General features: G+C 31.1%; 1 protein-coding gene across 1 annotated transcript; it reads left to right on the top strand.

Moving 5' to 3' along the window:
- The first annotated feature begins 1,115 nt into the window (after nucleotides 1–1,115).
- Nucleotides 1,116–26,286, top strand: LOC124363622 (myosin-7-like). Its single transcript, XM_046818880.1, has 8 exons — nucleotides 1,116–1,162; nucleotides 12,665–12,770; nucleotides 15,664–15,791; nucleotides 19,536–19,623; nucleotides 21,118–21,360; nucleotides 22,081–22,170; nucleotides 22,537–22,747; nucleotides 26,119–26,286. Exons 1-8 carry the CDS (start codon nucleotides 1,116–1,118, stop codon nucleotides 26,160–26,162), a joined length of 957 nt encoding a protein of 318 aa, XP_046674836.1. The 3' UTR covers nucleotides 26,163–26,286.
- Nucleotides 26,287–26,924: the final 638 nt, after the last annotated feature.

The following is a 26,924-nucleotide window of genomic DNA, read 5'->3' as shown; positions in this document are numbered from 1 at the left end:
AATTTATTATAGTATCTTAATAAATTTTTTAATATATAAACATACATTGGCCTTATTTACATGTTGATTGGTGTATATTAACACAAAATTAAATAAGATCTGAAACTGTATATATTTGAGAATAGTTATAAAATAAATTTATTATTGTTGAAGTTACTGATTATTTAAAACTCGATTCTGTTTCAACATGCGCATACCATTTAAATTTACTATACAATTGTAGTACGTAGAGTAACTTTTTTGTTATAAATAAAGTCTTATTTTTATTTATTTTGTAATAAAATCTACATTAAACTACTGTAAAATATAAATAAATCAATACATTTTATAGATTTCTAAGTTTTAAAAAACATTTATGGTTGCTGTATAATATTATAGCAAATTTAGTGTATAGTTTTATCAAGTGAATACAGTCCTTCAGGTTTGTAAAGATATTGGCTCTTCTTTTACCCATATCTTGTATTGCTTAACACATTCACTGCGGATGACAAAATTACCGGCAACAGAAAATGCGGGAATTTTTTTTGTTTTTTACTTACCCAAAACAGGGTCAGGATAGCCGAAAAGGTTGTCCAAGGTATCCCGGAAGCTTCGTTGGCCGGAACGGGTGATGTCATGTCCGTGCCGAGTCTGCTCGTCATCCGCACCGGGTGCCGGTCCCCGTGTTGTACGTGCTCGCAGCGCACTAGGTTTTGGCACAAACACTCGCGAATTACACGTAGATAGTACATCAATTACACGTATTGGGGTAGAGTGGCCCACTGGGGGTGGGGAACGCCGCGTTCACCGTCCTAGAACTGTTAGAACTCGACTCATTGTCTTCATCAGATGAAAAACTATCATCAATAACATTATCGTCTTTCCTCCATTATGAGTACATACACTTACACAGTCAACAGACACTATAATCCACTCACACAATATCACAAAGCATATACAACAAACGAAAATGGCGAACCGGCGACGAATCGCATCAACTGACTCACCGAAACAGGCACACCTCGCTATGAGTGTTACAGCCTTCCTGGGCAACTGCTCAGCTCACACTGAGGCAATATGAAAACAGCTGCTGTATGCCGAGTTCGCTCGTCCACCGCCCGGTGCACCATTTTCGCATGACGAGCATGCTCGTCACCCGCAGTGAATGTGTTAACCCATTGAGGTAGTAGTTATATAAGACTTCAAACGTGGTGGCAACAATTAATTTTGGTGAGAATTAAAGGGTTTAGTTATACCGTAATAACTTTGTTGGTTTATGGTTGAGCAGTAAAACTTAAATAATTGTATGATATCAATGATTTTTGTTGTTGAAAAACCATTCTAAAAATACCTAGTTGAAAATCTGTCGATGTGTTACGGAAAGTGCCAGGCAAGGAACGAACCATCTTCACCGAATTTTATTGTAAAATTAATTACCCTTTTACATCCCATGTATGATTAAAAAACAGAACAAGAGTCGCAACAATAGCTGGCGCTTGAAAATCTGGCTGTTTGTAGCAGTCTGTTTGGTCAAATTGTTGAGTTTACCTTGTTTTAGAGGTTAGAATCTGTTGAATGCTTTGGTAAGTTAATATTGTTGGTAATTGTAATAGTTCTTGTAACTGTTTGTTGTTGTTGATATATGGATCGTGATTATATATTAACTCAGTGATTTGTCGGGTAGTGATAGTGACAGTAAACCCCCATTTATTGGAAACCCAGGTTATCCTAAACAACGAGTAGTAGTGAAAAAGTTTCACTAGCATAAAATCAAGAAGCTACAGAAGCAACAAATAATTTTGGCATGCAGCAATCCCAGCATTATATTTACAGCATTCAAAATATTTATTGCAGAGGCACTTGTTAAAACAGGACACACAAACAAAATTTGTGAATCCAAATTCCCCGATTGTAGGCCCACACTGAATGTGTACTGTATCTTAATAAAAGTACATAATCTCAAAAACTGTTATGTAAATATTGTATTCCTATTTAAAAAATGTTAGTGTTATTTTTTCCACTTTAAACATTTTTTTTTCCTCTTACGACAAGAATCTTAGAAAATTTTACCTACAGTAGTCCTATAAGGACCTTTGCACTGCTTATGGAGTAACAGGATATTTGGATGGTTAAGGTTGAGAGTAGGGGTCGCCTTCTGTCCAGATTCATGAGGAAAAGTTTAGGGCACTAATCTCAAGTCATGTCCCCTCGGAAGAAGGAGAAGCTAGCTCTGAACCAGCATCTCCAGTCAAAGCAGGCAGGGGGTGACACACCCTTATGTCTACACCAACTCCAACAGTCATCTCCCGCAGTAGACTAGACCTATCGAATTACCCTTGTGCCCTAGAATCTCAACATTTGCGGTTAGTGATGTACCGCTCTTGGAAATCCATAAGGAAATCCATCTTGCCCAGACTTAAGTGATGCATCGGTTTTTTGCTGTGCCCAATGTAGGTTCAACTGGAAGGTATAAACCAGCTGGAAGTGAACCCTCCTGGGGAAACACTTTTAAGTTACAACAAATTAAAAAAAATATATATTGTTCCTGAGTATAATGTTTTTATTTCAATTTGTTAAACCAATTAAAAAAAAGAATAATTATATACATTTATATAATTTTTACATGCCTCAATTACATATATTTTCAATTTTATTGGTCTTACGTTATTCTGTTGCTATACATTTGAATATAAACATTTTTATACCTTTTTCATTTAATTACTATAATAAATAAAAAATTATTATCATTTCCCTGAAGCTCTGCAATACCGCTAACTATAACGTAGCATTTCTCATATATGACTTACAACATAGTTGTTGGGTGAATTTCTTTTTTACTCAATATTTGGCCCTTTAGCATTCAGAGGGTTAAAATCAATTTTCTTTTTTATTGTTATGTACAATTTAAACTAAATAAGTAAAATATATATCTAAAAATAAAATCAAAATACAAACAAGACATATTTAATTTTGTTGTAGGCTTTTTCCCTGAATTTACATTGAATTTATTAAAACTTTCTTTAGTGTAACTCCTAATATGTTAACTTTTATACTGGTTGGTAATGTTATATTAATTATGACCATTACTACAATTATTTTACTCCTATTATAATTTTGAGTAAAATAAAGTTGAAGTAGTCTAATGAGGAAGTACAGAAACATTTGATACAATGATTTCTATATCAACCAAATCAAATAATATATTGCTTTTCTTATTTGTTTTGAATTTTCATACACTCCTACACATCTGGGACTGAGAAACTAAGAAAAACAATGTATAACAAATTTGTTTTAGAACATTATAAAAAAGTATGACCCAAATAATTAGCTAGTTTACAGTTAGGTACTACCAAAAACAGAAAGTAGAGAACGGATTAGTTAGTAGATTAACCGTTTTAACTGGCTAAGAAAGAATAACATAAGATGATTCCTAAACAGACCGTTTACACAAGGTATTCTAAGATTATAAAATAAGGCTAAAACTAAACTCTAATTACTGTGATATTGAAACAGGATATTTGGTAGAACATCTGGAAGAAATCAAAACAATATTAACACATTAAATTTATTTATAAATTATGCTTTCAGATTTGTACAATGAGTTAACAGTTTACATGTAAACATATTTAAAAATTTACACATCACATACTTTGGCATGTAGTAGTATATAGTTGTAAAAATTTCACTACACTTTTAATACAAATAACTACTTAAACATTACACTAGTATATAGTTGCAGGTAAAACAATAAGTTAGTGCTTAACTTATTCTCTGGCCAAATATGTATCTCTTCTAAGTATGGAAAATGGAGATAAAATTGTTTAAATAAAACATAAAACTCTGTTTAAAGGATCGAGGCCCCTGTTGGTATCCCCTCACTGACTCAGCTCTCTTCCACGTACAGTCACAACCCTAATAGTTGGCATACTCTCTGAATCATTGACTGTACTACTGAACAAATATATAATACCGACATTATAAAAATTTAAAATAAATAACATTATAAAATATGTAATGTTATTTTTTTATTTATAACAAAAATGTAGAGACTCTGTGTATGCATGACTACTGAAAAGTATTTCTTGGAAGACAATACTAAATAATTTATATCAAAAACTGAAAATTACACTTTGAAAAAATAAAATTATGGCCATAAATAAAAAAAACACTACCTCATTCATTTACCTGCTACTGTTTTAGTAAGAATTCTTTGAGTCTTTCACAGCTGTCAATCCGTGTAACCCAAGACTCCTCGGTCAGGAGAGTTCATTGTCCCCCACCCATCCCTTTAGTCACTGTCATCATCATTGCGATTCCTGTTCAGTGGCTGTCTGCTCTCTTCGTCAGATCCATAGATTACATCTTCATCCGAGTCATTGATCATCGAGAATGCTGGATTGTCTTTGGTAATCCCAGTTTCTGTAAAATAAACCAGTTGTACAATTATAAATGAACTAATCCAAGGTCTTATCAATTGTATTTATCTGATTGTAAAACCATCAGTAAAAAATACAAAATAGATTTGTGTACTTTTTAAAATTTTATTTCAACTAAAGATTCGTTTAAGCATTATAAGAAAAATTTGTGCACATAGAGAGATTTTAATGCTTTCCAGGATAGCAGACTTACATTGTAGTATCTTATAATTTGTTTTCACTACATAAATAAAATCTGTTTTGTGGGATTCCTCTTTAACAGAGTCAACAATACATTTATAATTTGTTAGGTACTAGTAGGCATGGACTTTCAAAAGAGAAAATTATCTATAATTCACAGTCATGGGAAGCTAGATACTTCACTAAAAATAAGAGGTGTACAAAACTTTCATATTTGGTGTTGAATATAAATCTCTAATATATTTATTCAATATGAAACAAAAATTATAAAATTTATTGGTTTTGTATATTACCAGTAATATTAGTAACTGGTCCTTCTGTTTTTGTTCCTGTGGCTACTGTAAATATATCTCTCAATGTCAAAAATAACTAATTTAGAGTATCTAAAATAAACTAAATCATTTGAATTCCACACTTCTGCCATCTACTGTAATTGTTAATTAATAATTATACTATAATAACTATTTGTAGCACAATGCAAATGGTATTTTATTCAAGTAAATAAAACTCTTACATTATAAAGTATTTTATAATGAGAAGTATTTCAGAATATAAATATGCCTAAGATTGTGTTATTCTAATATCTAGGCAATATCCATGCCACATTTCATCAAAATCTGTCTACTATTTTTGTGTAATTGAGTATCAAACACTCAAACATTATTCTTCACAACTTTCACATTTATAACACAGGATTACACTCCTTGGAGAGATTTAAAAATATTTACCATGGGTTCTAAATTAATTCTACTGTTTCCTTCCCTCCTATTCTGGAGAATTGATCATGTAAACTCTCATATAGAGGAGCAATAATAACAGTTATCTCTATGTTTAAATCTGGTTAAAAATTGTCCCTTTTTTTTTCCCCTTTTAAAAAAGGGTTCTTTAATAAAAAAAATTTAAGGTTTTATTTGTTTTTTTTTTAAAAAAAAAAAAAATTTTAAAACCCTTTTTTAAAAATTTTTTTAAAAAATTTTTAAATTTTTTGTTTTTTGGTTTTTTTTTAACCCCCCTTTCCAAATTTTTTTTTTTTTAAAAAAAATTTTTTGGGGGGTTTTTTTTAAAAATTTTCCAAAAAAATTAAAAAAAAATTTTTTTTTTTTTTAAAAAAATTTTGGGGGGGGTTTTTTAAAAAAAAACCCAAAAAATTTTTTAAAGGGGGTTTTTTTTTTTTTTCCCCCCCTTAAAAAAATTTTTTTTTTTTTTTTTAAAAAATTCCCCCCTTTTTTTAAAACCCCCCTTTTTTTAAAATTTTTTTTTTTTAAAAAAAAAAAAAAAAATTTTTTTTAATTTTTTGGGTTTTCTTTTTTTTTTTAAACCCAAAATTTTTTTAAAACCCGGGATTTTTTAAAAAAAATTTTTTTAAAAAAAAAAAGGGGGTTTTTGGGAAAAAAAAAGGAAAAATTTTTTTAAAAAAAAAAATTTTTAAAAAAATTTTTTTTTTTTTTTTAAAAAAAAAATTTTTTTTTCCTTTTTTAAAAAAATTTTTTTTAAAAAAACCTTTTTTTTTTTTTTGGGCCCCCTTTTCTTTTTTTTTTAAAAAAAAAAATTTTTTTAAAATTTTTTTTTTAAAAAATTTTTAAAAATTTTTTTTTGGTAAAAAAAATTTTTTTTTTTTTTTTTGGGGGGTTTTAAAAAAAATTTTTTTAAAATAAAAAAAAAAAACCCGTTCCTTTCCAAAAAAACCCAAAAAAATTTTTTTCCCTTTCCTCGGGGTTTTTTCCCTTTTTTTTAAAATTTTGTTCAAAAAAAAATTTTTGGCCCCCCTTTTTCCTTTTTTTAAAAAAAGGGGGGCCCCTTTTAAAAATTTTAAAAAAAAAATTTGAATTTTTTTAAAACCCCCCCTTTTAAAATTTTTAAAAAAAATTTTTAAACCCCCCCGGGTTTTTTTGGGCCCCCTTTAAAAAAATTTTTTAAAAAAAAAAAAGGGCCCCAAAAAAAAAAAAAATTTTTTTTTTAAAAAAAAAATTTTTTAAAAAAAAAAAAAAATTAAAAATTTTTTTTTTAAATTTTTTTTAAAAATTCCCCAAAAAAAAAAAAATAAAAAATTTTATTTTTAAAAAACCCGGGGTTTTTAAAATTTTTTTTTTTAAAAAAAAGGGGTTTTTAAAAAAAAAAAAATTTTTTTTTTTTTTTTAGTTTTTTTTAAAAAGAAATTTTTGGGGGTTTTGGGGGGTTTTCCCCCAAATTTTAAAAATCCTTTTAAAAAAAAAAAATTAAAAAAAAAACCCCCGGGGGGGGGAAAACAGGGGAAAAAAAAGGGGAAAAAAGGGGTTAAAATTTTTTTTTTTTCCCCCGGGGGTTTTTTAAAAAAAAATTTTTAAAAAATTTTTTTTTTTTAATTTTTTTAATTTAAAAAAATTTTTTTTTAAAAAACAAAAAAAAATTTTTTAAAAAGGGTTTTTTTAAAAAATTTTTTTTTATTATTTATTTTAATTTATTGGTCAATTTTAAAAAAAAAAAAATTTTTTTAAAAAAAAAAAAAAAAAAAATTTTTTTTTTCAGTTTTTTTGGAAAATGACATCCGTTTTTTAAAAAAAAAAAAAAAAAAACCCAAAAAATTTTTTTTTTTAATTTTAAAAAAACCAAAAATTTTTAGTTTTTTTTTTGGGGGGGTTTTTTTTAAAAAAGGGGTTTTCAAATCTACATCAAAATCCTGTACTGGAAAAAAACCCCCCAATTTTTTTTCAACCAAACTACACATCCCCAATATAATCCAAAACCCGCATTCAAAAACCCCCTTTTGCACAAAAAAAAGTGAACTTTTAACCCCGTTTATTTATGACGTCGTTTTTTCTAGTGAACCACCCCCTTTGGGCACAGATCAAAAAAAATTGGGGCATTGTTTTCACAGGGAGACGCTTTAGTGGTCCCCTTTTTTAGTTATAAGTCAGCAATGAACTAACTCAGCCAAAAGTGTTAAAGGGTTAAAAAATTTTAAAATGTAATGAATTTAACGCTATCAATCTTTATAAAAATAAATACATACCAAAAGGGTTTCGCCCGCAATATCTTGGGAAATTCCCTGATTCGATTGGATACTCCCAAAATTTCCCGTAACACAATCTTTTTTCTACCCAAATTTTGAAAAAAGTCGAATTTTCTATTTTTGTAGTGAAAAACATTTTTGACAAATACGTTTAAATCCTATGATATTTTTTTAAGGGGGTTTTTCCATTTTTTTAAAGTTCAAGATTAAAAAGGACCGAGTTTAACAAAAAAGGGGGGTTTAAATTCCCTTTTTCCCGGTTTTCCAAAACCTTTTTTGCTTTAAAAATATTTCTCCCGGGCCAGTCAATGAACTATTAAAGTATTTATAAAACCTAATCAATATTTGTAAACCCCACAGTGGGGAAAAAGTATGGGAATGTCCCCCTTTAAAATTTTTTTCTAAAAAATTAAATAGTGGGTTTGTAAAATTTTTAATTTCACTTGCTACAAAACAGACTCACTTCCTGTTTGCTTCCTGGAATTGTTGCTGGAGGAGTGGTTTGTTGAATCATGCTAATGCCCTGTCCTTTGTTTTTTTTTTTTCTCTACTGTAAAACCCGTCCCCCAATGTCTTTTGGGAAACTTTAAATTTAATATCTGACAGGGGAAAACATCACAAAATTTTTCATAAAGAAAAATTTTAAGTTATAAGTTTTTAAAGTAAAATCCCAAAAATTAAAATTTGGGTTTGCCTTGTCGCCAAGAAAGTTTAAAAAAAAACTTTTTTACTTTTTTTATGTCTTTACGCTATAAATGAAACAAAATTTTAAAATAGTGGTTTTTAAATTTAAAAAAACATGTTTTGCTGTTTATAATACAAAGTTTTTTACAGAAGAGTTAATAATATTTAAAAGGGTCTTTCAAAATTAAATTTTTGTAACTTTAGGGACCAGTGGGGCCCCTAGCCCAAAGGATTTTTTTAAATAAGAAAAAGGTCCCCATATTCATCCCCCAAAGGGCCCTAAGAAAGTCCAAAGAAAAAATTTTAGTACAATCAGTAGAATATTTATGCGTGAAAGCCCAAAACCAAAAAAAACAAAGGGGGCTTTTTCTTTTTTAATTAGTATTTTGCTGGTTTTCTCGCAGCCCCCATGCGGTTTTTTTTTAAAAAAAGAGGCCTTTCATACTTTGCCAACCACTTTTTGATTAATACGAAGGAACCCCTATGAATATTTTAAATTAAAAAAGGGTAAGTGATTAGGTTCATATTATTTTGGGGTTCATAGTTGATAAATCTTTTGAGGAACTTTTAATCGTATATCAAGTTTGGGGATGTATAGGAGTATTTCTATTCCCAAATTAATTGTGTTTCCGATACCCACAACGAGTTTTTTCCCCTTTTTAAACCCCCATTGACTAATATATACATAGATTTACAAAAAAATACTTTTTAAAAAAAAAGCTTTATTTCCAGCTATTTTGTATTTTACTTCCGGGCTAATACATTTCCCGAACCCCAGAGGAGTTTGCCTTGTTGTACCATGGGGGGGGGGTGGGGGGGGGGGGGGGTGGGGGGGGGGGGGGGTGGGGGGGGGGGGGGGTGGGGGGGGGGGGGGGTGGGGGGGGGGGGGGGTGGGGGGGGAAGTCAGTTCTTTTCAGTAATCAGAGAAAGTTAAGTGGTTTTATAAGAAAAATGGCATCTTTAACATAGTACAATTTTTAATAACTTTAATGAGATGCCTTTTAGTATTTTGCATCAACGTTGAATGAAGACTGTATTCAAGTAAAAGTGAGGCTTTCCACACATTAGAACACTAAACATAATGTCATAGTAGCCGGTAGAACTCAATGACCGAGGTAAATGCTCCAGAGTGAACGTAGTCACAATGGTGATAGCCTTGCCATGTAGCCTCTACTGCCAGTGCATTCACAGCATTCATCTGTATTATTTATAAGTAACAAGCTAAAACAACAAATTAAAATTTGTAAACAGAAATTGGAACAATCATGAGGTCTTGCATATTGTTTCCATAGTAATGTAAATTAAAAACTTATTCAAAATTCAAAATTGAAACATCAACATACTACTATGATTAGGTCCAATTTTATGGTATTCATAACTTAAGCTGTGCCCTAATTATTTTAAATTTCCCTCCACAAGGAATGATAGTCAGTTACAAAGATGATATTAAATTGTCAAACATATATATTTCATTGTAATGGGTGAATAAGTATGAGCTACCTTTGGTTCAAGATGGTTAGAGTTGATTGTATGGCACCACGCCAGAGAGTGCTGTAAATAAAGAGGTTGGAGAGTAATGAACCTTTGTCCAGTGTAACACTTCACTGGCCCCAGGCTCCATGGATAACAGCAGTGAAGCTATCGATCGTATGAAAAATGGGTCTCCAGTCTAACGTGCTTCTGATCCTAAACTCCATGGATAACAACCATGGTAGTTTCTTATATCCATCATATGAAAATGGGTCTCCAGTCTAACGTGCTTCTGGTCCTAAACTCCCTGAATAATAGCAGTGATGATATCCATCATATGAAAATGGGGTCTCCAGTCTAACGTGCTTCTGATCCTAAACTACCTGGATAACAGCAGTGAAGATATCTATCATATGAAAATGGGTTTCCAGTCTAACGTGCTTCTGATCCTAAACTCCCTGGATAATAGCAATGAAGGAATTTGATTTATGAAAATGGTTTTTCCAGTCTAACGCTCCTGTTTGGCCCCAAATTCCCTGGATAACAGTAGTGAAGAAATTCATTGTAAGAAAATCAACCTCACTTATTGAATCACCTGCCCCCAAGGTGCTTGAAATTTTCCCTGAAAAATTGAAGGTTTTTGCAGAATTTTGTATATATGCTGTACAGCTGGATCCTTCAAAATCCAATTTCAATGAGTTGTCTTAGTTTTGTAAATCAAGACTGAGGAGTGGCTGTTCATGTAACTATGTTTCATTGATGTTGTAATTACAATTTGGAAAAGAAATTCTTGTACTTTGTAAATGGGTAACTTCTAGAAATAAACAAGTTATATTGAGTAAATAGAGGACTATCCAGGTTCACATAAGAATGTTTTCAGAATTTAAGAGCACCAATCTTGTCTTTAACAAATTAGAAGTCTAGTCCTCTTTGACACAAACATAAAATTGGATATAAATTAAGTTTTTCATTATTTTTGTGCACTTTGTCAACCACATCTAGGTTTGAAAGGATAATGCACAAGGACACTTAAATACTCTAAGTCAAAGGTAGGAGAACAGAACGGCGTTCTAAATGCTATAGAATGTGAAAATCAGTATTTTTGGCACATTTTTCCAACCATCCAAGATAAAACCAAATTTAAAATACAAAACATTTTAGTTTTCGAAAGAGCTATTGATAGGTGTAATGAAAGTCATACCATGCTAGTTGAATATTGTAAAATTTATGAGTTGAAACATCCTAAATTTAAACTATTAAAACACATTTTAAATGTGCTGGTTAGTGATAACTGTAATATAATTTTGGAAAGAGTAATTCTTTGTTAAGCTTGAATAAAAATTTGGTTTGCTAAATTTAGTAACAAGGTAATAGTAAAAAACTTTGAAGCTGTACAACTTTGAGATTTTGGACTATACTGTATTATACAATAATCAAAATAATTTAAACTTTTTCAAAACGATCAGTGAAAGAGACCTTTAAAATGAGCTACGGCTCAACCCACCTTTACATTTGAAAATCTCAAAAAATGTCCCTGTACCACCCCAAAAGTGCCCTTATGTGGTATATTTGGGTAGTCAAAATTATTTTAATGAATACTTTGGAGCCAAAAAATGAAGAATTTTTTTTAATGAAAGAGGTAGAATGTGTTAGAAAATATAATTACTTTGAACCAGACGTGCTTATTTACCCACAAAGCCTAAAACACTGTAATAATATGTACCTAAAATATGCCTATGTTTCAAAATTACATAGAGCCTCACCATTTATCATAAGTATGTTAACTGGAAAGCTATGGACTTCAACATTAGAATGTTTGTGTAGTGGGCTAAAATAGTACAATTGTTACAGAAATTGTTAAAGCTATTCAATAGAAAACCATAGTATATTGGAGGGAAATTCGAGTTATTCCACAGGCTCTTAAAAAAACACTAGTCCCAAATTCAAAATTAAATCTAAATGGATCATAAGGTTAGAATGTCTTTCAGTTACTATCACTTACAACCTCAGGTTACATCTCAGGTTGGTTAAGAATATCATTTAAAAGAAATATGCACACAATGTCCCTGTTGTCCAGCAGGAAATTGTTTTAGCTAGTGTTTCTATGAAACACAATAAAAAAACCTGTCGTACATTCAGCTACCAGTACATATAATACTGTCAAAAGCACGGAGGATAATGTACCTCAAAGTCACTTGGTTATTCAAGATAAGCCACAATTTTAAAATGGTTATTTATTCTTTATTTTTATAGTACAGTTTTTCATTATTTATTTACTGAATATTAGAGCAATGAAGATTATAGTAGTTTTAATAAACAGATTAATTAGTTTTAATAAGGTATTTAAAGTACTTTTTCAGTAGAAGGACACAATGAGTCCTTTTTTATAGGCTTTAATGCTACATAACTATTTGAAATGTAAATATGTGCATCAAATAAGGCCAAATTAAAAATTTTCAAAAATATATGCAATTGATATAATATTAATGCTATTGATTTAAAAAATGTATGCACATGCACACAAAATCAATTCTGGCTGCCTAACTTCTTCATAATGTAGAATCTAGAAAAGTTTTGAAGCTGCTTTGCCAGTTAAGTTAGATCCAATGTAACCTAATCTAAGTTAGAGGTTTTCATAAGTTTCTGTATGTTATGGCTGCCTTATATTGCTTAAAGTTGTATATATTGAAGAAGCTAGTTGCTTTTTTAAACTATTCTGAGGTCCTGAAGAATAGCCTACAAAAATTATATTCTAGGAAAGCACTCAAAGGTTTCTTTAAGTGTTCCCAAATTTCCATATTTATTACCTTCTGTTGTTGTTTTATTACAAAACTCTCTTAATAAGAGTACACCAGGCTATAGATTTAAAACAGTTTCTAGTATAATTTAAAACAAAATTAACAAAATAAATCTTTTTTTGCAACAGGAATGAACTAGTCGAAGAACTCTCCAACAAGACCAAGAAAATGAATGAAGCAGAAGTTCAGTTGGAATTAATGAAAACACATACAGCTAACAATCAAATGAACAGGGTTTGTAGTACTGTCTATGCACTTTTATTTTAAAATCTGTGACAATCCTAAGTTGATTAAACTCCCTTTTGAGACACGAACATAGAGGATACAAATAAAATACACAAAAGATTTTTTTAAATATTTTATAATTGTATTTAGAGGTTTAAAAATTTACCCTTTGGTCATTGTAAGCATTTGTAACCATTGAATAAAAACAGCTTGCAACTTTACCTTGGCAAAACAAAATTGGAATTAGTTTACTTGTACATACATGCTAAGAGGCAAAGGCATGCTATGTCTTTTGTGATGCAATGGTCAAATTGAGTTAGGTATTGCAAGTCCCTCAATGGTTTTTCATAATTAATTGTAAAAAGTACAGTTATGTAGCATCATATTTATTTTACTTAGCAGTCAATAAGCAAAATGTATTTTTAACAAAAGATCCTAAACAGTGTAGATGAAGTTATTTGTAGGTCGTTCTTTAGATTTTTAGGTTGTTCTACTCCTTTAATGCAGCTCTTCAAATATATGGATAAACTACCATCTCAGGTCTAAGAAAAAACAAATACCTAAACAATGAAGTTATCCAAGCCATTTTTAATTTACAATGTAACCAAAAGTATGGTAGATACATAAGTGGAGAAGACCACATCAGTCCTAAAGAGATATTGGATCTTTATTGGTTATGGATAAAAGCATTATATACAGAAGTAAAGGCAGCTTTGGCTTTGGGTTGACAAACATTTCAATGGTGAAGAAAAAGTTTAAATCACATAGAGCAATCATTTGGCAAACTCTAAGATGTGAATAATGTGTTAAGCTCCATTTCACCTTCTGTTTAGTGAAGTGTCTGAAATCTAACACTTGTACAGATTGACTCCTAAAATCCATGTCTAACTGAAGATATCCATAAAAAGTCGGAGTTAAAGATGTTCAAAACGAACTGCTGGCATCATTTCAACATCAGTCCACAAAGATCAGAAAGGAGCTTAGTCTGGTTACCCAGCAGCAGTTATCCAGTGTAATCTAGATGAAGAGTTATTCTCATATCAAATAAGGTGCACAACTGAGTGTACTGCAAAGTTTTAGATATGATTCCAACAAGAACGTAGCCAGTAAAAACTTTCTGGGGGGTTAAGACAACTGCTATTTTCTCGTAGTGGACAGAAAGTAAGGCCCCATTTTGTCCCTTAAAAAGTTCTTGACCCTTTTCTATGTTAAGAACAATATTTAAACAGTAAGTATAAGTAATACTGAATTAGGTAAATAGTAATAATCATTTACTAAAAAAGTAATTGAAACAGTTGAAAATTTTTTAGGGGTCCAACTCCTTGGACTCCCTCACTGGCTACGTGCTTCGATCTCAAGTACAGCAGACTGACCAAGTTTTCTAGGCATAACGTAGCTATTGCGAGAAGGGTTGATTCAATGTGAATAATGTGTTAAGCTTCATTTCACCTTCCGCTTATTGCAGTGTTTGAAATGTCAGAGCAGTCATGCATTGATATTTCTAACCTTCAGTTCCAATTAGGTTTTGAATATATGTCTATGACTGGTATTTTCAGTTAATGATCAGAGACTGGGTTATTTTAACTAAAAAAATCAATGAGAAGGCTTAAATGAGAAATGTGGTTGAACAAGGGGATGAACAAGTCTTTTTGTAAGATCCCAAGGTGATGAGATCCAATATTGCTGGACAGTGGTTGGTGTGTTTTATATTCATTCTAAGATGTTATAGAGAACCTTTTTATGAGGGGTCACCAACAATACTGAAGATTTATCCTAATGTCATGCTAAGTACATGCTAATGTACAGAAATTAGAAATGATGACAAAGCTTATTCCCTCTGTTACTGAGGCTACAGTGAACTAAATCATCTGTGCCTGATAAATTTAATGAGTTTTCACTAGTTTTGGCCCTCTGATCTGACCTTATGGCTTACTTTCTGATTCACTATTTGGCGTTTATTGTTGAACTAACTTTTCTTTGGGAGACAATTTATCCTGAAACAACACCTGTTCAAGCTAAATAAATGAGCGTCTCTGTTCAAGAACCACTGTTATACTATGGAAGTGGGAGTAGAGATCTTCTTGCAAGTGTATAAACCTTTTTCTGAAGGAGTTAGGATTAGAAGGGAAGAAAATGAACAAATTTCTGAGGTGTATTTCTTAAGACTTTATTGGAGGAGTCTTTGTATTTGTAGTGCCAAATAAGTAGTTTTTAAAGTCAGAGTAATGAGAGGAAACTTGTGGCCACATAAAAGTACTTTAACCCTTCATGCTGTGTCTACAGTCCTGGACCACATTCTCTTCTTCATTAGTGGGCTAACTATCTAATCTAGTGGGAGAACTAAGGAGTTCTCCTACTATGAAAAATACACCAGAGTGTGCTTCCCAGAACCTGTATGTACTGCAGAACAAGTGTGTATCTTATTATTATTGTAGGCCTATTATTTTGTATCTTGCATAGTATTCATACACAGGATGATCGCAAACTCTCCCATAACTAATTTTTTAACAATTGTAGATAGAGAAACAAAATTTTGGGAATATTTCTTAGTCAATAATACCTAACAAATACCAAATAATACCTACCTTTGTAACATCAAAATTTTCAGGTACTTTAGCATTTAAAAAATTAAATGTTAAGGGTTCAAGACTACCATGTAATATGCACTTCAAACTGCATCAATAATGAAATCTCCAATCTCTATTACAAATGAAGTAACCAGTCTTCTATGCCAGTGTGTGAGCAAAGAATACTCTATCTTTTAAATATAAGAATAGTTTTTGAGGGTGGTGTTTCTTAATTCATTTGTTGTTTGTTTGAGGTAATAATAAAATGGTTACATTTATCTTTATCCTAAATAACAATTTTTTATTTCCAGTTTTGTGTTTTACTATCTCAACAGGATTTAAGGGCAGAAATGGAAGATACGGTGATGAAGGCAGACCTGTCTGCAGAAATCAGACGGAAGGATCTGGAAATTGAAGAGCTGAGAAGACACATAACCAGTATGGAACACATACTGAAGGAAAAGTAAGTAGTTCTTTTATACTTTTTTCATAGCCATTTAATTCATTCATTTCATCTTAGTATAGTAAAAGTAGCTCAAAATCTGGCTATTCAAACTGTCTTTAGGGACAGAGCACTTTTTTTTCCAAATTTATCATGCATACAAAATTTATATTATCTCATTTCCAATGAGAAATTTATCTAAACCTCTTTTCGGATATGTAGAAATGTCCTAGATTCTCAGAAGATTAATTTTCAAATAAAACATAGGTAACATACAAGGGTGGGCTGAAAAGTAATGGACACATGCTTGTAAAACGCGATTGAAATGAACTATAGAAGTGCGCCTGGTGGCATTCATAAGTACCATTCCTCCTCTACACGCATGTGGGGTTTGAAAACCTTGCGCCAATCCATTGTATTGTTAGCAGCATAACCATGCAGACGGATTCAAATGCTATGTCAATTAGATATAAACAATGTGCTGATATTGAATTTTTAACTGCTTAAAAAGTGAATCCTACTGAAATCCATCGTCGTTGTTTACAGTGACGATGCTGTTGATAGATTGACTGTCAATCAAAAATTTTGTGATTGTGAGCCTGGAAAAGCAATAGTTGTTGATGGAACACGCAGTGGACGTCCGATCACTACCACAGACGTAAAGCATCACAAACTCGTTGATGATTTGATTCAAAGTAATCGGTGAATCACCCAAAAGCGTATTGCAAACCATGTTGGAATATCTAAGAAATGTGTTGGCTTCATTATTCAACAATTACGATACCGGAAAATGTGTGCATGATGGATGCCACGATGTTTAACAGACGAGAATAAACAGTGTAGAATGGAATGTGTCAGCAACTTTTGCAGCGCTCATATAATTTTGTTTTGTTATGACACATTACTTTAATATTACAGTAGAACCCCTCATATCCGGCCACCACGGGACCGAGCCCCTGGCCGGATAACGATTCGGCCGGATAAACCAACCTACAGTACACAGCACTTGACGAAACAAAACAATTGTACTGTACTGTACTAACCGCACTGGAAATAATCAACGAACTGTTTACAGGTTAAACCTATTAGCTCAACTGAGGACAACACAGGAAAATGTAAACAAATAGATACACAAAAATAACGCAAGAGTCGTGGGAGACTAGTGCGTGCAACTGCGCGTCTGCAAGCCGTGGTAAATAAATTTCGATATTGGCTTCCGGGAAGTGGCCGGATAAACCGAGGTGCGGTAAAACCGAGGCCGGATATGAGGGGTTCTACTGTATTTGGGATTTCTCTTGAATTAGTCGAGTGCTATTCCCTGGGAAGATCAGGGAGCATTGATTATACAAAATACAATGAATAAATTAAATTAAAATATAATCATTTAGGTCCTGTGTAATTTGTAACATTTCTACATAGTAAAGTGTGTGTGTAGTAATTATTATGGTGGCTTGGTGCAAGTTTGTTTCATACGTAAACCGGATGTATTAACACATTTCAACTTTGTTTAGCTAATATTGAAAATATACACTAAATCTTACAAAATGTTCTGCTTTAGAAATACACATTTCCTATCCTATTATAAGCTTTTTTTTTTACTATAACACTTTTATTGTTATTGAAAGAAAAAAAATTTCACCACTTCATTGTCATGAAAATGCTGGCCTCTAATTGCTCCCTTAAGAGATCTGTAAAAATGAAAGTCACAGAATGGCAAGTTTAGGCTTTGATATGTATAATGAAGTGTTGTCCTTCCTGATGGATGCATACAACTGTTGCATAGTGGGGTCGACCACATGAGGCTGGCATTTTCAAAACGAATGGCCCTTCTGGACAATTGCTTCCTAACGTTTGAAATCATCACAATGATATTGTGGATTCATTGTGCAATAACTATGGAGAACATCAGTATGAAAAGCAATTTTCTGATAACAAATATTGTAGTTATTACATTACTGGCCGACAACACATGTTATAGAATACCTCATTATCATTTTCATAATTTTCTTTTAGGTTAATGACCCCAACCTGAGTTTGCAAGAAGATCAGTCTTGTTTAAATTTGGTACACTCATGTAAACTCCCCAAACTTGTAATTTGATTTGAATAAGTAGTCAGTGAAATATATAAAGTGGTTGGAAGCATTAATACAAGGAGAATGTGATATGAGAGACCAGTTAGTACTGATAGGTATCGGTTGTGGTATGGTTCTGTTATCCAGCTTTATTGTAAAATATATTTGAAAATATTGAGGTGTTTAGATCTGACCACGCTGTTTTTACATTTACTGTTTGAATGTTTGCAGTCTTGATCCAATTGCAACCAACTAGAGAGATTAGGCATCTTTGGGGAAGTTAATGGAATAATATTGGCTACAGCAAGCTTTAAATTAAGTGTTCCTTGGCAAGGACACCTTTGTAGTCCAATAGTCAAAACAGATTTGCCACTGTATTATCACATAATCTAGTTTTTCATTATTTGATAGAAAGATAACCCATCGACGATTTATAGACCACATGATGCACAAGATGTAATGTAAAACTATTAATTTTATTCTCTTCGACCTCTTCACATTCTTTTTGGAGTAATTTGCAGGTGTATAAAGTGAATTTCAGACTTTCTTCGGGTCTAATGTGTTTAAATGTAATAAGTAAACAATAGCCAATATAAGCTCCATCTTCAACATTTCTTCAGGTGTTTTCTATTTTTCATAAAGTCTGTGACATGTAACTAGGTTGATTTTTAAATAATGTAGGAACCTTGTGGAAATGCTCTTTTACATGTAATAACAGTTCCATCTGTTCTTTTTACACAATCTTCTCTAACTATATCGCAATGAAGAAAATTATCTTCACAAACTATATAATTTTTACTGTCAAAAATGAGATAGATCTAATCCAAATTTGTCTTAAATCATTATTTAGTGGAAATCTAAATACCATTTAGTTCTGTTCCATCATAATTAGAATTGCAGCGGGGAACACAAAACTTTTGCGGGGTATTTAATATAATACCCATATTTTCTTACCGGTACATTACTGTAAAATAGTTCATTGCTGCTCTGTTAGATAAATAATAACAATTAGTATTCGCGTTCAGTCACTAATGAAACAACATATTACCAAAACCAGTTCAATGTTGTGTTGTGATTTTTGAATACACAAGCAAGTGCGGTGCAAATGTCCGTTGTACACTACCACTGCTCATGATGTAGCAGTGGTGATGGGGGAACAGTCTGCCAGCCGAGAGTTTATGCTGGCTCCAGTTAAATGTGAGAAAAATCATTTTACTTTTCACAGTACACAAGCTGAAATTCAGATGTGTTGCTGATTTTGCACTGGAATGGGCAAAACCAATTGTTATTACAATTTTATTCATTCTACTCGTACATATTTTAGGTCTTGAAATATACTTAATTTCCAGAATGTGTCTGACAAATTTTTGTTTGTTAACAGCCTACCAAGTTTCAGATCCACTGTTACTAGTGTGTAAGAATGTCAGCATATGTATCTATAATTGTAAAAAAGTTTGGTTGAGTTTACCCCTTCCTTTTATTTTTGCTGCTTCAGAAAGATATTTACTTCCTATTTATGATTTGATCTGATAGTAAAGTAACCAGAAGGAGTTGTGGTCTGCTTTCCTTTGACCTTGACCAACATTTCTCAGTATCAACATCCCAATTGATACATTGTTGAGGGTTTTTCTTGTTAAATTTATTGTCAAAAGCTATTGTTTATAGAGCTTATGTGAGCTCCTTTGTTTATAGAACAACCCTAGAAGATCACCTGAGGAAACAAGTTGCAGATATGAATAAACAACAACCCCATGAGGTGGAAGTAACTTTAAGAGCACAGGTGAGAAAATCATTTAAAGTTACCTATACTACTTTAACAACTTTAATAATAATCATATATTTGATCAGAGAAGGAGTATCTTCAGGGCAATAATTCAACTACCAATAGGTCAATATTTAATTCATCAATATATTCACATATTGATGAATTAATAATTCAGTTAAATTTTCTGAAAGAAACAAAGAGTGATTGAAATTTGAGTATAGAAAAAACTAATAAGTACATCATACTGTTTTAAAGTACCTAATTTGGACTATTATCATATGATTTATGAAACAATCTAAAATAATAATAAATATTATATATATATATATATCTTATATATATAAAAATCTTGAGTCACGATGTATGTTGCCAATAAACTCCAAAACGACTGAACCAATTTCAATCAAATTTCACATGTATCCGTAATTTAGTCTAACTTAGAAGATAGGATAGTTATTATCTGAATTATTCGCTTATGTCGTGAATATAAACGAATAAAATGAAGAAAAGTTTTCAAAGCGCCTGCACATTATAACCTGCAATTACGAGATAGATACGTATATATTAAACAGCGAAACACTATTTGAAGGCGCTAAGTTATGATGTATAATTGTCTAAACTAAATTTTTGGTTGAACTTAAAGGTTGAGTGGTAGACCACTTTGTAATAAAATACATTATGCATGTACAATACATTTTTGACATATTTTCTTGATCGTGACATCAAGGTAAAATCTACATCGGGGTTTGGAAATATAATTTACTTCAACCAGAAATGCTCATACGCGGGCAAAACTTACGAAAAGCGTGCGAAGCCGCGGGAAACAGCTAGTATATATATATATATATATATATATACATATATACTGACAAAATATTATATACAATTATTGAAAGGGGGGAAAGGGAAATCAGTAAAATTTGATTTAGGGATAGCCAAGCTAATAAGATATGAATTATTAGAAATCAACCTTTCCAGTAGGTTTAATTGTAATTGCTTACATTAAAGTTTTATGAGTAGTAAATGATGCAAAATAACTAAAAGGCCTTAGGAATGTTTTTATTCCCTTTTTTATGTCTAGAATTAAAGTGATGATTTTATTGAGTAGTAAGATGAAACAAGATCCAAATAGTCCACTGAACTTAGAGAGCTGAACTTGCCAATAGACCTATTTTTTAGTTTTAGGAATAATTTTAAAATCCTAATTGGTCTTTATTCTTGATAATTTCTTATACAAACTCAGGCATACACTGTTATGATTAATTTATTTACCAATTATCATGGTTACGATCATGTTTGTCTATAAAATCACTAAGCATCTTAAGATAAATGTGGAATTTAAAATTATATAAAAAATATCAGAACCTAGGTATTTATACAAGAAAAACAAAAAATTAAGAGCAATCCTCATAATTTTGTAAAAGTAGCTCAAACTATGAAATTTTATTCCACCACCAAATAAAATTCACTATGATTCAAAAGTGAACTAAATGCAATTTTCAAAAACAGATCAGAGACCTACAGTATGCGGTGAAGGATTTGACTGAGGAGAGGGCAGGGTTGGAGAAAATAATTGCGCAGAAGACTCTGGAGCTGGACCAGAGAGATCTGGTATTCAAACAACACTCGCAGATCCTGCGATCCAAAGACGAGCTGATCCCGTTGATTCAGAACAGGAAACGTTACGACGAGGAGTGCCTGGAGAAACTTCGAGGATTTGTTTTCGAGCATGAAAAGACTTATTTCAACAGGGTAATATGGTAGATTGGACAAGGTAGCTCTTAAGTATACATGAGTAGAAACAATCTGTGTAAAATTACTACAGAATTGTTCTCTGACATGGTTACAGAAAACAATATGGCTTCCCACCCCCTTTAATATGTATAAACTGTTGTGTAGACCAAAACCAGAACAACTGATTCAAATTAAAAGTACAATACGCTTACTATAGCTGTGACTACAGCTATATTAACTATAATAGTACTTATACTATTAAAAATAATCTATCAAGAATCAGTACTGATTGCTTATTATTCGATATTTGTTAGTAAACATAGCTGGTGTAAATTGATATTATCACATAAATATTTGGAATCTGAATTATGTCATCCTTTTGATTTTTTTGTTGAGTAAACTCTCCATGCCTGTTTTGTATGCTTTGTCATTTTGTAGTGTAGAATGCATGATCATTGTGCTAATTAATATGAAATGAGGATAGCATTTTTTGTTGCCTCATGCTGTATGAAGAAGCAATTCAGTGGTGGTTTTAAACTAATGGTAACCAGAAATGAATATTGATTACTCTACTAATATATTTATACTAATGATTTTTTTAGGATAAAATTCTCTTTGATCATGATATTATAACTATTATACTCAAATGGAAACAATTAATTGTAAAGTTAGCCAAAATGATTTACTATTTATTTTTGTACGTTAATTATAAAGATTTAAAAATTATATGTATTTTAGGAAATGGATAATCGTTTCAACAGCAACGATCAATATGCATATGAATCGGCAAATGCAGTGGATAAACCTTATGCTTTTGATCCAACAATGGTAAATATTTTTACTACATTTTTGGGGTTTACTGTAATTTAAGTTTAAATAGGAGTCTGAATTTTTGATTATACATTTACATCTGCTAATTGTTTATCAAAAAAATAATTGCTGTTTGGAGATATTATTTACTATTCAGTAAACGTAATAATAGAAAATACACACGTTTTTATATTGAAACACCTTACTTTGAATCAGGGTGTTCCAAATTAGATATTTCCACTATAAAAAAAAATTGTTTTTATCATGCCATCACAATATTTCATTCTATACTATGTATAAGGGATAAAATAATACAGAAATTATTCCTTCTTTTAATATGGCAAGGAAAATTCCTACCTGTCTCTCAGCCGACTGTGTGTCTAGGTGGACAAGGAGATGTCGTTCCGCCAGGAGAAGATGACGGAACTGTTCAATCTGCTAGAACAGAAGCAAATGGAGATGATGCGGTTGGAACGGCGGATGCGGGATCTTCAGGGGGCACAGGACCAGCGTGAGAAGACGGTGAGAGAACAAGCGGCTTGTATATCCTCCCTTCAGAAGGCGCTAGGTGCACCAAACACCAACAAGAGCAGGGGTAAACGACTTTACTTCTTTGCCTTCTATAACAACAAACCGAAACACGAAATACAAAAACCTACTAATCATTGACAATTTTATTCCATCATTCGCTTTGTTTTACTGTTCATTGTTTTATTTTCTAAAACTAATATTTTGCTTAGTACTTAGAAATAAAATGAAATGAAAAAGTAAAATAACATATTCATATTCTTGAACTGAATAACTTTGAACACCTCTCAAAAGTTGGATGCTTTATTAGTCTATTCTTATTGTAATGAATTAAAAGTAACTTTTTAAATAAAGGTTATTCTTTTCTTTTATACTAAAAATTAAGATAATTAAATTAATGAACTGGCATGAAGTATTTTAGTGAATTCCTACATAGAATTAAACAGTTATTTATAGCACTAAACTAAACTATAATCTGTAGCAAAATTAGAACATCTAACTTAAATATCAATAAAACAATATAAGAATTAAACAATGTAAGAATCTTGATGTAGAGAACTAACGTGCAGAAAATGAAATCTATGGCATTTAAAATTATAACAAATTTACTTTGAGCTTTAGATACAAGCTTAAAGTAGAAGGAACTAACTACAGTTGAATTTTGATTGCTCTACACTCAGTAACTAAGATTCTTAAGTCAATTTTGTTCAAAACCCCTTAAGCTCTCATAATACTGAATGTTAATTTCCTCTCTATAACTTAAGTATTGTGATTAAAACTCCTTCATAAGATTTTTTATACATTTTTCGTTGCTTGGGACAGAACATAATTATATTTTACTCAGAGTTTTAGGTATGCGGACTTCTATAAGTCATAGTTTAAATCGGTTTGCCTCTATAACTCAAAATTTAAGGTGATGCTTCTCAATAAATAAAAGTTTAGTGACTGCTCTAGTAAGCAAGCCAACAAGTAAACTTTCATATTGTGTATATTGTGACAAGCATCTCCCCCGCCCCTAGTATGTATTGAAATGTGATACATACTTACCATGTATTTTATTGTAAAATTAAGTTACGTTTTCCTTGATACTGTTGTGTGCTAGGAAGATGTACGTAGGTACTGTACTCATAACGTTCAGTTACATAAGCTTATAGCCTAGAAATATAATCTAGACTAGAATAGTAATTTTCTTGACTCTCTACAACTTGAAGTCAGGGATTTTCACACTCAGTTTACTCAAAATATTCAGAAACTCATATATTTCTCTCTTCCTTCAAATGATCAAAGTTGAGTTATCAAAGTTCGCCTGTACTTTAAATTTTAACGCATTATTAACTAAAAGTAACTGTGATTTTTCTATGTATTGTAGTATAAATGGAAAGTATCAATATAAATTCCAACCTTCTTATTTTTCTAAGAATTCAGTCAAGAGGGAACTAATTACACGTTTGTGAATTGTCTGACCAAAAATGTAATACAAACTGTATTGCAGATGTGTGAAGAAACTGTTAATCAGTGTGAGAGGTGAAATAATAGAGAACTTACTGCACTTTACCAGATACCTAGACCTACATTAAAAATAAATTTGAAAAGAAACGTTCTCAAACCCACCTTTGCAACTATAAGTAATTATTTTTCAGTCTCGTATATCATTTTAGTCCTACGGTAAAAACTCCAGAAAAAGGGAAATTTGTTCACAACTGTAATTTCAATCACATGTTTCAACCATGTTTGTAATCACAAATTCAGATATGGTTTATTTATCACATATGTGACTGTTTTCATTGAATTCGTTTCATAAGAGTTATAAGAAAAATACTGTTATTACGTAGCACTCATATTGAAATGGATTACACACGGGTAAGTGTAGTTTGACCAATCAAAAACTACTTGCTTCAGCCATGACAGCTGAATTTAATTCTGTTGATGAAAATCCAAAATATGTAAGTTGAAAAACAAATCAATTTTCTTTAACTACACAACCTTTAGCGGGATTTCACAAAAATATTACATTTATACGTACTAAATTAAAATGTAATATTTAGTAAAATACAGAAACTTTCATATTTGGTTACTTTGGTTTTCAATGTTATTTAGGGTGAAATATGAAGTAAAGTTGAAGATTGTATGGAAGTTTAGGACAACTCAGATACATATAACTCACAACAATGATTGCAAAAGCTATTTGTTTTACACATAACACTGAATAGTACTTTGAAAGAAACCGGGAAATCGAGACAGATCTTTGTTGTAACATGAAATATTTTTATCCTGTTTATCAGTAACTTTAAATTACATAATGAAATATCACATTCCTTGGAGTCAATTCAGCAGAAGACAATGCAATTCAGAGCAAGCAAACAAACATTTAAAAACTGTAAAGTTATTGGATGCATATTTATCATATCTTTAAAATGAGAATCATCTATAATTACGTAACTAAAAATTAAGTTGTAAAAGTGTTATATTCCTAACTTTGCCTCTCAGTAAAGACCTTTTTTATTTAATTTAACAGTTTTTAACCCTCCTTTTGATTTGCTAGTTTATTTACTCACTTATCATCCAACCATCTTCTTCCACCACTAGGCTTAGGTATTTAAAACTGTCTACTCCACCAGCATCAGTCGTTTATCTTTCTGTTACTGCTGCTATTATGATGTGTTCACTCTTTCTTGCTTTAAAGTCTCATATTAATCAACATCTTCCATACCCAAGCTACCAAACTGTTCTTTATCTTTCTCCACTACATTCCCGCACACTGAATGAATGAATGAATTGATTTATTTCCCAAATATATTTGTACAATATTACAATACAATCTGTACAATTAACTTCTAAATTTTTACAATACCGAACGAAGTTTGAAATGTGAACAAAGAATAAGAAATAATCATCATAGAATAAACATCATAAAAATAACATCATGTATAAAAACATTGTCCTCGGGAAATGAGCCTGCATGGGCTATGATGCCTGTGCGCAGACTCGAGTTGCTCACGCCTGAAGAAATAACGGACTGGATATAATTAAAAAAAATGAATATAATACAAAATAATACACTATTATATACCACATACATACATACACACACACACATACATATATACAAATACATGCATGCACATACATACGTGAATATGGAATGAATATATTAAAAGGAAAAACCGTGTAATTTTGATTTGTACCTGTTTTAAAGCATTGCAATCACCTTTATATTTGCCCAATTCTCCTATCAGTTGGACATATTACATTGACATTAATATTTGATTAAAATCCAGTCTAAAGATTTAGTGTAGATCATTTTGTTAGAAGAATTAATAAAGAAATGTTAACTAAATTCATGTAGAGAATTTTTAAATAAATATTCATAAAAAAACTATTTACATAGAATAAATTAGTAATTTGGAAATGCAATCTTTCTAATTAATTTATTTCCAGGGTTTTTCTCTTTGTTATCGGGCCAGGACTCCCTCACCTATTGAGTTTCGCCGAAAACGCAGGATCTTTATTCAACAGATGAAAAACGTTTGTTTAAAGTAAAATTGTTTGTTTAGATACATGTATGATTATAATCACTAAAATAAAATGCAATTATGTTTCAATACATTTATTTAGTTATTATTATGTAGTTTTCAAATAATGTCATAATTATGCGATTTATTTATCATTGTAGAATAAAAGCTGTTATTAATTATTATATTGAGAAAATGTTTAAGGTTTTGTCAGTAACCAATGCTCAAACACAAGTGTGTTGTAGTGCTAAGGAAAGTAATTCTTTCTACATATGTTCAGCGTTATAAATATAAATCTGTAAAACCATAAATTTGCTGTAAAGTTGTAATTGTAAAACTTTAATAAAAGATTAGTACTGGAAAATTATAACAGAGAAATAATAACTTTGTGGAGTATTCAATTTCTGTTTCTCTAAAATGATTTTGATTATAAAGTTCACAAAATTAATCCTGAGTTAGCTACTATTATTTTTTTTTCATTTAAAAATATACTATATTCAAAATTATTACTTTATTGTTAACCTTAAATTTCACTCTTGACCTTAAATGAATCTTCATTGTAACTGGTTAACCACAATGAACGACATCCAATCAATCAACCAAAGCTTGTCCCATATGTGCAAAAAGCTAGAACTCTGTAAGGTAATATACCTCAAAGTTTTCCCTTTATTAACAAACGTTAATTAGTTCTTTAACACAATTTACAACAACACTGCTTTTAACAAGCATTTT

The sequence above is a fragment of the Homalodisca vitripennis genome, chromosome 5 (assembly GCF_021130785.1).
Source record: "Homalodisca vitripennis isolate AUS2020 chromosome 5, UT_GWSS_2.1, whole genome shotgun sequence".
NCBI classification, from domain to species: domain Eukaryota; kingdom Metazoa; phylum Arthropoda; class Insecta; order Hemiptera; family Cicadellidae; genus Homalodisca; species Homalodisca vitripennis.
The sequence above is the reverse complement of the archived record's forward strand: the minus strand, read 5'-3'. Positions and strand labels throughout refer to the sequence as shown.